This window comes from Saimiri boliviensis, chromosome 1, assembly GCF_048565385.1.
Source record: "Saimiri boliviensis isolate mSaiBol1 chromosome 1, mSaiBol1.pri, whole genome shotgun sequence".
Taxonomy (NCBI): domain Eukaryota; kingdom Metazoa; phylum Chordata; class Mammalia; order Primates; family Cebidae; genus Saimiri; species Saimiri boliviensis.
Window position 1 is genome coordinate 175,889,492 of NC_133449.1, and position 10,171 is coordinate 175,899,662.

The window sequence follows — 10,171 nt, forward strand, 5'->3', positions numbered from 1 at the left end:
TCAGTTTGCCTCATTCTTGGAAGCCTTATCAAAATTCTCCACAAGATCTGGAACTTCATCCTCCTCCTCCTCTCCAGTAGCACGTGGTGCTTTTCCATCCACAGTTTGTTTGGGCCGAGCTTCAGCCAGTCTCCTTAAACTAGTCAGACTGTCTGCCCCAAGCTGGTTTAGGATGCTGGGTAGCATTTCTGTCTTCTGCTTTGTCTCAGCATGGCCTGTAATAATGGTGAACGTGTTTGCTGCCAGATATGCCTGAACTTTAGGGTTGTGAAAGTGGATCACTGTTCCTTGGTTTGTAAACATATTCACCTCCTCAGTACCAGAGATACTGTTTACCCCTAACTTCTTTAAGGAGAACTGAAGTTTTTTATCATCAGCTGCGGCTGTTCTATGAATCACCTTCTTTCTGCGAGCAGTTCCTTTCCCACCAATGCGCACTTGTGCCTGCAGTTCGGCGAGGTTTTCCTGGTTCATGATTGTTTCTTTCATCTTGTTGGAGCCGATAAGAGGCCGCGAGGTGGACTAGCGTTGGTGCTCGGCGGGGGGGGGGTCTCAGGTGGACCAACTGAGATTAGGCGCACACACTCGGGGGCGCAAGATGGCAGCTAAAGGAGATTTCTTTTTTTGTTTGTTTTTGAGACGGAGTTTTGCTCTTGTTGCCCAGACTGGAGTGCAATGGTGCAATCTCAGCTCACTGCAAACTCTGCCTCCCAGGTTCAAATGATTCTTCATCTTCAGCCTTCCGAGTGGCTGGGATTACAGGCATGTACCATCACTAATTTTGTATTTTTAGTAGAGACGGGGTTTCTCCATGTTGGTCAGGCTGGTCTAGAACTTCCAACCTCAGGTGATCCGCATGCCTCAGCCTCCCAAAGTGCTGGAATTACAGGCATGAGCCACGCGCCCAGCAACAACTTTCCCTCTTCTTATAAGGACAGCAATCAAATCACGGTAGGGCCCACTCTGATGACCTTATTTTAACACTATTAAATCTGCAAAGACCCTGTTTCCAAATACGGTCACGTTTACAGGTAAAAGAGGTCAGGATTTTAGTGTATATCTTTGTGTATGTGGCATGAAGCCACAATTCAACCATAATCATGGGCAAAGGCTTGGAAGGGCATGGAGCTCAGGGCAGAGCTCTCCACCACTTGCCACCTCATCACCACAGCCATTCTACACATTTCCCCGGTGATTCACCAGTCCTCACACCTGCCCTCCTGCTCACACCTTCAGACTCTTGCTCCCACAGTCCCCTTGTCTGTCTCAACTGCTTTCTTTTGCAGTTACCAGGCCCATCTCTTCAGGGAGCTCTCTCTGACTTGGAAGTGCCAGTCCTTTGGTCTATTTCTGTCACTCAGGCTGGAGTGCATTGGCATGATCATGGCTCATTGCAGCCACGACCTCCTGGGTGTAAGCGATCCTCCCACCTCAGCCTCCCAAAGTGCTAGGATTACAGGTGCAAGTCACCAGACCCGGCCTCTTTCTCTGATTTCTGAGACTTTCAGTCCAAGGGCTCATTTAATCTACAACACAGTGCCTAGGTGGGCATCTTTGTACCTGTTCCCTTCAGCCTCCTCCCTGCTCCATGCCAAGCCCAGGATCAGGGAACAGGAGACCGAGAGTCCAGCTGGGCGCCATGTCTCACACCTGTAATCCCAGCACTTTGGGAGGCTGAAGTGGGTGATCACTTGAACTCAGTTCGAGTCCAGGAGACCTTGAGTCCAGCCTCTCAGCCATTTCCAAATTTCCTCTTCACCCTCCCTGCCCAAGTTTCTCACCTGTGCATGGATGCCCCCATGCCAGGGGCATCTGGGCCACACTGTGTCTCCCAGGACTTCCCTCCCACCATTTGGAGCCCCATGGAGTCCACTTGGCCTCCCAGTGACCGTGGCTGCAATGGAGCATGAGCCACAGCTGGAGCCATGTGAGGGAATTGCAAATGGCTCCCTGGCCTAAGGGTCTCCTTTGCCCACCGGCCACATGCCAGAAATTCCATCATTAGCAAGTCTGACAGCATCCACCCCTGATAAGGACAGATGCCCCAAGGAGGGACTCTGCGGTGAGTCTCCAGTCGCTGGGCCAGGACTTACTGCCAAGAGCCTGACAGCCTGTGGCTTGCTGACATCTCACTCAAGTCCTTCAGGAGACTTGTACCCTAAAGGCAGGAGGGGGCTGAAGGAGATAGGTCTCCTCTGCAGAGCTTAGCCCTGAGGCTGCAGGCTGAGAGGTGGGGGAATCTAAGGCAGCCCCAATGGCCCCGCCCTGCCCAGGGGTGGCTCTTAGGTCCCAGAAGCTCAGCCTCTTCCTCTCTCCCCACACTCGCTTTAGTCCTGCACCTCCTTGGCTGGAGAACCGCCCCCTCCACACACTCCCAGCTGCTGGGCTGTTAGTGACCTTTGGACTGGGGAAGCACTGGAGCCTCCTGGGCCCCACACCCAGGCTGGCACTCACAGGGAGCAGGGAGAGGCCCAGAACTGTCACTCTCAGGCAGGCCCAGTCCCCGGTGTCCTCAACTAGCCAGTCCTGTTCTGCTCTTTCTTCCATGGGGAGGAGCCGGGGCAGGGAAGAGGGCTGGGTCAGTCCCAGCCAGAGGCACTGGGCTGCCACTTGTCCTCAGCCCCACAGGTGCCCCTGGAGTCTGTGCAGAGGCTCTGGGCAGAAGTGCTGAGGTGCTCCTACTTTCCTGCCAAAGGGACTGGAGGATAGGATGAGCAAGTGTGCTCAGTGCCAGACCCTGAGGTCCCAACAAGACTCATCTGGGAGGGTGAGTTAGCCCTGTCTGATAAGGAACTATTTCAGGTTTTCAGTAATCAAGTCTAGCTTGGGGCTACCCCAAATAGTTCAGATAATGGAAGCCAAATGTCTGAGAGCATGATTTGGCTCCTGGGCCTGGCTGCCCAGTGCAGACCCAGTGAGGGCCTAGCCTCAAGCCTCCCCTAGCTTCCAGGCCCCTCCTCCACCTGAAAACATCAGTGCAGGCCTGGCCCTAGCAGGTCCTCTGGATAATAAAACCTGGAGCCCACAGCACTAATTCTGGTCAGGGCCCACATGGCAGACAGAACAAGAGGCCTTTTTTTTTTTTTTTTTTTTTTTTTTTTGACACCAAGTTTCACTCTGTCACCCAGGCAGGAGTGCAGTGGCACAATATCAGCTTACTGCAACCTCTGCCTCTAGGGGTCAAGCAATTCTCCTGCCTCAGCCTCTCGAGTAGCTGGGATTACAGGTGCTCGCCACCATGCCTAGCTAATTTTTATTTTTATTATTATTATTTTTTTTTTGGTATTTTTAGTAGAGACAGAGTTTCACCATGTTGGCCAGGCTGTTCTTGAACTCCTGACCTCAGGTGATTCACCCACTTTGGCAGATTAGAGGCATGAGCCACTAACCATGCCTGGCACAAAATGCTTTTTAAATTAAGGGCTTTATGGAGAATTTAATAGTTCCCCAGAGAGGGTAAGGAATGTCTAGGGTTTGGCTAAGTCTGGCTTTGAACCTGATGCTAATAGGAGAGAAGGCGTCTTTAAACCTGACCTGAGCCCATTAGGGGTCCAGTCAGTTGATCGGGGCAGCTAGGTTGACCTCTTTCCTCAGAGATGTCTACCAGCTGTGTTACTGAGGACAGCAAGTTGGAGGTTGACCCCACTTCAGGAACACAGCCCATCAGTGGCCCTATTGGCCCTTTATAGGTGTGGTCCTCTGCTAAGGGTGGTCAAACTCTGCCAAGCTCCCATTGTCCCCTCCCTCAAAGGGGAAGAGGGACACTATGCTTTGGTGCAGCATGGGGCTTGTGGTCCCCTGTCTGAACCTTGAGCATGGCACCCATGCTGGGTTGGGGAGGGGTGTACAAAGACACCCAGGGGCATCCTTGGAGCAGGGCTGTCTTTGCTCAGAGGGTACATGCTCAGTTCTGCTCTGTAGCAAAATCCTGCTATGTATCCAATTTCCTCCTCAAGCCCTCGACAGATTCTCCAAATGGTCTCAAGGGGTTCAGGGTTCAGTCTGGGGTTTGTGTCCTCATGATCCCTGGTTCTGGAATATGGTCTCCAAGTCCAGCAAACCCCAGACTTCTTTTTTTTTTTTTTTTTTTTTTTTTTTGAGGAGGAGTTTCGCTCATTACCCAGGCTGGAGTGCAATGGCGCGATCTCGGCTCACCGCAACCTCCGCCTCCTGGGTTCAGGCAATTCTCCTGCCTCAGCCTCCTGAGTAGCTGGGATTACAGGCACGTGCCACCATGCCCAGCTAATTTTTTTGTATTTTTAGTAGAGATGGGGTTTCACCATGTTGACCAGGATGGTCTCGATCTCTTGACCTCGTGATCCACCCGCCTCAGCCTCCCAAAGTGCTGGGGTTACAGGCTTGAGCCACCGCGCCCGGCCGAACCCCAGACTTCTTAATATTCTCTGGATGTCCCTATGCAGCACCAGGAAGAAAGAACACTTTCTTCCTCGACCTCCTCTAGACTTCTCTGGGCTCATTTGGTCTACAGCAGAGTGCCCAGGTCGGCTCTTTTACCTGTCCCCTTCATTCCTCCCATCGTTCCCCTGCTACCTGTGAGCCTCCTGAGCCCTCAGCCCTCAAAGCCACAGTCTAACATAGTTAAAGTTAATGCCAACTGTACCACATGGTAGCTGTGTGAGCTTGGGCACACATGTAGCTTGAGCAAGGTACTTATTCTCTCTGGGCTTCATTTGCCATACTTATACAATGGAAATGATGATAATCCTTAGTCATTGTGAAGATCAAATGAGATCATTCAAGGGCTGGCACATCCTGAGTGCTTAATAGACAACAGGTGGTATGCTTACCATTGTTATCTGTGGGTACCCATCTTTAACCTGAACCTCCTTTTCTGCCCCTCTCCTCCATCTCCCTAAATCCAGACTTGTCACCTTCCTAAAACCCCTGCAGCCAGAACTGGGGAGGCTGGTCAGGTACTTCTCCCAGGCAAGCAGGAGGCAGGGATGTGTGTCTGAGCAACCTGCATCTGTGGTAGTGAAGCTGAAATGAGTTGTCCAGAACCCGGGGTGTTCCCACTTTGGTCATCATTCATACTCTTAATTTAAGAGGATTTCAAGAATCAGCATTTCTGTGGTAGAAGCCAAAGCCAAAATGCAAAGAGTCACTGAAGGCCACAAAGCAAGACCAGGCCAGAGCTGGGTGAGAGTCTTGGTCAACCTGACATCCAGCTCTCCTCCCCATCTGACTCAACAGCTCTCATTTCTCTAGAAGCCTCATTCTGGAGCTTTCCTCTTCAGAGAAAGCAGCAAACAAAGCACAGAGCCAGCTCCCTGGGCCTGGAGCCCTGAGCTCCCCGGGCAGACCCACAGGACGACAGAGACGTTACCGGAGTTGATGATTCAACTTCCTGCCTTTTGAGAGCTCCCAGACCACAGAGGTTTTCTTGCATGGAGGAGGGGGCATCTCCCTGCAGAGGGCCAGCCCAAATGGGACAAGGCCCTGCCACAAACCACAAGGACAAGGCAGTGCCTGGAGCACGCCCTGGGGGGGGCCACACTTGAACCCTGGCCAGCTGGCTCCTGAAGCCTGGCCCTCTCTGGGTTAAAGATTACTACCTAGGATGACCAACTGTCCTGTTCTGGTTTGCCTGGGACTGTCCTGGTTTTAGCACCAAAAAACCTAAATCCTAGGAAACCCTCATTCCTGAGCAAACCAGAACAGCTCACCATTCATAACACCTATATGGTAGGACATGACTTACAGCCTCAGTGACTCTGGGGAGTCTGAGCCCCAGGATGGCACGTTCTAGAACAAGGAATTGGCCAACTGTGGCCTGAAGGCCAGCTCTGGCCCGCTACCCATTTTTGTCCAGCCTATGTGCTAAGAATAGTTTTTCCTTTTTTTTTTTGAGACGGAGTCTCACTCTATTGACCAGGCTGGAGTGCAGTGGTGTGATCTTGGCTCACTGCAATCTCCGCCTCCCAGGTTCAAGCGATTCTCCTGCCTCAGCCTCCCGAGTAGCTGGGATGACAAGCGTGGGCCACTATGCCCAGCTAATTTTTGTATTTTTAGTAGAGACAGGGTTTCACCATGTTGGCCAGGTTGGTCTCGAACTCCTGACTTCAAGTGATCCACCTGCCTCTGCCTCCCAAAATGCTGGGATTACTGGCATGAACCACCACGCCTGGCCAGATGTGTAAAATTATGTGAAATTCAAACTTCAACATCCATAAATAAAGGAATACAGCCATGCCTGTTTATTTACATGTTTCCTGTGGCAGTTTTCACACTGCAAGGCAGAGCTGAGAAGCTGCAGCAGAAAATCTATGGGCCTATGGACTTCAAAGCCAAAAGGATCTACCATCTGACCCTTTACAGAAACAGTTTGCTGACCCCTATTCTAGAGGCAGGCAAAGGATGGGTGGGTGTGAGTAGGCAGTGATGCTTTTGTGAAGAAACTCAGTACTGGGGAAGGAGAGGGCGATTAGAGGAGTGGGTGTGATAGCACAGCACTAATCCAAGATTCAACAGAGTAGCTGTGAGGCAGGGACTAGCCATCTATTTCTTCTAAGACTCAATTTGCCCATCTGTACGTGGGGAGAAAGTAGGGCAATAGGAAGGTGACTGCTTCTCTCTGACTTCACTGACTAGTTGTTCAAGCTGCCACTGTGCTCTCCAAAAACTCAGCCACCACCAGGGACTTCTGCGTGGCCTAAGGCAGGTTCTGCTTTCTCTGGGCCTAACCTTGAGGCTTCTTTAGCCCACAGAGTAGGTGCTTATGTGGCTTTAAGGCAAACCTAGGACTGCAAACTTTATTCCATTTAGATTTTCAAAAAGCGTGAAGAGGCACCTGCTGTGTGCAAGGCACTCTTAGGGCCTCCTGGCATTGAAATGGTCCGATGAATCCCTCTTCTTTTATCGAGACATTTGGGTGGGAAGCTCTCCTCCCTGAGACATGGTGCAGGTGGGGCCATTAACTCCTGCCTTCCCACCCCGCTCAGGTGAACAACACTGGAAACATGCCCTGGGTGTTGCTGAGCGTGGCCAGCAGGAAGCTGACAATCTGGGAGAGCTCAAACAACGTAGAAAGACTGGTGAAGCTGGGACTCAATGCCCAGTCTAATGTGGGCCCAATTCAGCCCCTCTACCCACTCCTGCCCTAACCTACAGTAAGATGCTCTCTTCTTTTTATTCTAGCGGTCTCAGGACGGGGTTTATCTGAGCAGATCAAGGTTCTTGGAAGGCTTGTGGGGAGCTGACCTCAGCTCAGTATAGACAGTGGTCTATACTGTCTATACTGTATATATATATACTCAGGCAGGGCCAGGGCCAGCCCTTTGCAGGCTTCCTGTGTGCCCAGTGACACTAAGCCACCTCCCCCTTTTCCTGTGTCCCCACAGCTCTGGTTGCTGACATCAGGTTTTAGGACTTTGGAAAACCTAATAACTAAGGATCCGCAGAAGACACCACAGAGGTGCTCAGTTTCTGGGCTCTCCATGGAACTCTCTCATGCAGTAGGGTCAGAGGAGCTATTTATTTTTTTACTTATTAGACTGAGTCTTACTCTGTGGCCCAGGCTGGAGTGCAATGGCATGGTCTTGGCTCACTGCAAACTCCGCTTCCTGGGTTCAAGCAATTCTCCTGCCTCAACCTCCTGAGTTTCTGGGATTACAGGCGCCTGCCACTGTGCCTGGCTAATTTTTTCCTTTTTTTTTTTTTTTTTTCTGAGACGGAGTTTCGCTCTTGTTACCCAGGCTGGAGTGCAATGGCGTGATCTCGGCTCACCGCAACCTCTGCCTCCTGGGTTCAGGCAATTCTTCTGCCTCAGCCTCCTGAGTAGCTGGGATTACAGGCACGCGCCACCATGCCCAGCTAATTTTTTTTGTATTTTTAGTAGAGATGGGGTTTCACCATGTTGACCACGTTGGTCTTGATCTCTTGACCTCGTGATCCACCCGCCTCGGCCTCCCAAAGTGCTAGGATTACAGGCTTGAGCCACCGCGCCCGGCCTTTTTTCCTATTTTTAATAGAGATGGGGTTTCACCATGTTGGCCAGGCTGGTCTCGAACTCCTGACCGCAGGTGATTCACCCACCTTGGTCTCCCAAAGTGCCGTGATTACAGACGTGAACCACTGCGCCCAGGCGCTATTTATTTTTTTAAGTAAACCTTTGTGTTGAAATATAATATATAGTCAGGTACTGCATAATGACATTGCAGTCAACAACGAACCAGATTATAATGAAACTGAAAAATTTCTATTGTCTAGTGACATCATAGCTGTTGTAATGTCACAGTGCAACACATTACTCACATAGTTGTAGTGATGCTGGTCTAAACAAACTTACACTGCCAGTCCTGTAAAGTATAGCACATACAACCATGTATAGTACATAATTCTTGATAATAAGTGACTACGTTACTGGTTTATGTATTTGCTGTACTATAATTTTTATCATTATTTTAGAGTGTACTCCTACTTATTAAAAAAGTTAACTTTAGTAAAATGGCCTCAGGCATGTCCTGGAGGAGGGATTCCAGAAGAAGGCCTTGTTATCCTAGGAGATGACGGCTCTATGTGTGTTATTGTCCCTGAAGACCGTCCAGTGAGATGAGATGCGGAGGTGGAAGATGATGATAGTGACAATCCTGACCTCGTGTAGGCCTGGGCTAACATGTATTTGTGTTTCAGTTTTTTTTGTTTTTTGTTTTTTGTTTTTTTTGAGACAGAGTTTCGCTCTTGTTACCCAGGCTGGAGTGCAATGGCGCGATCTCGGCTCACCGCAACCTCCGCCTCCTGGGTTCAGGCAATTCTCCTGCCTCAGCCTCTGGAGTAGCTGAGATTACAGGCACGCGCCACCATGCCCAGCTAATTTTTTGCACCTTTAGTAGAGATGGGGTTTCACCATGTTGACCAGGATGGTCTCGATCTCTTGACCTCATGATCCACCCGCCTCGGCCTCCCAAAGTGCTGGGATTACAGGCTTGAGCCACCGCGCCCGGCCTGTGTTTCAGTTTTTAACAAAAAAAATTTTAGGTAAAATATAAAAAATTTTAGCCAGGCACGGTGGCTCATGCCTGTAATCCCAGCACTTTGGGAGACCAAGGCGGTTGGATTGCTTGAGGTCAGGAGTTCGAGACCAGCCTGGGCGCAGTGGCTCACACCTGTAATCCCAGCACTTTGGGAGGCTGAGGCGGGTGTATCACCCGAGGTCAAGAGTTTGAGACCAGCCTGACCGACATGGAGAAACCCCGTCTCTACTAAAAATACAAATTTAGCCTGGTGTGACAGTGTGCGTAATCCCAGCTACTTGGGAGGCTGAGACAGGAGAATTGCTTGAGGTGAAGGTTGTGGTGAGCTGAGATGGTGCCATTGCATTCCAGCCTGGGCAACAAGAGCAAAACTCTGTCTCAAAAAAAATTTTTTTTTAATGGAAAAAAGCTTATAGAATAAGAGAGAAAGAAAGAAAATTGCTGGGCATGGTGACTCACACCTGTAATCCAGCAGATTGCTTGAGCCCATGTGTTTGAGACCAGCCTGGGCAATGTGGTGAAACCCTGTCTCTACAAAAAATACAAAAGTTATCCGGGCGTGGTGGCATGTGCCTGTGGTTTCAGGTACTCAAGGGGCTGAGGCGAAGGGATCACTGGAGCCTGGGAAGTTAAGGCTGCAGTAAGCTGTGAAGTAAGCCAAGATTGTGACACTTTGGCAACAGAGTGAGCTGTCTAAAAACAAGAAAAGGAAAAGGAAAAGAAAATATTTTTGTTCAGCTGTACCATGTGTGTTTTAAGGTAAGTGTTTTTACAACAGTCAAAAAATTAAAGTCCTCACTTCAGCAGCACATATACTAAAATTGAAGCAATACAGAGAAAATTAGCATGGATCCTGTGCAAGGATGACACACTAATTCATGAAGCATTCCGTATTTTTCTAAATGCCCATCAGTGATAGACTAGATAAAGAAAATATGGTACGTATACACCATGGAATACTATGCAGCCATAAAAAGGAACAAGATTATGCCCTTTGCAGGGGCATGGATAGTATTGGAAGCCATTATCCTCAGCAAACGAACACAGAAACAGAAAACCAAACACTGCATGTTCTCACTTACAAGTAGGAGCTGAATGATGAGAACACATGGACATATGGAGCGGGGAACAACACGTACTGGGGCCTGTCGGGGGGCGGTGGAGGGAGGGAGAGCATC

General features: G+C 49.9%; 1 protein-coding gene and 1 non-coding gene across 3 annotated transcripts; one reads left to right on the forward strand and one right to left on the reverse strand.

Moving 5' to 3' along the window:
• LOC101053995 (transcription factor BTF3-like) lies at positions 1–489 on the reverse strand. Of its 2 annotated transcripts, XM_074391207.1 has the most exons (2): positions 84–489; positions 1–47 (listed from the first exon to the last, which is right to left on the reverse strand). In XM_074391207.1, exons 1-2 carry the CDS (start codon positions 487–489, stop codon positions 1–3), a joined length of 453 nt encoding a protein of 150 aa, XP_074247308.1. The 2 variants fall into 2 exon arrangements, with proteins under 2 accessions (XP_074247308.1, XP_039326538.1); XM_039470604.1 differs by having other exon boundaries at positions 1–489.
• Positions 490–9,784: 9,295 nt separating this feature from the next.
• On the forward strand, positions 9,785–9,891 carry LOC120365649 (U6 spliceosomal RNA). The gene has a single exon (XR_005580538.1). It is a non-coding gene; the product is annotated as a U6 spliceosomal RNA (small nuclear RNA).
• The last annotated feature ends 280 nt before the right edge of the window (positions 9,892–10,171 follow it).

What these genes read in the sequence shown, in the direction of transcription:
- LOC101053995 (XM_039470604.1), bottom strand. Translation starts at nt 489, where the DNA reads ATGAAAGAAACAATCATGAACCAGGAAAACCTCGCCGAACTGCAGGCA.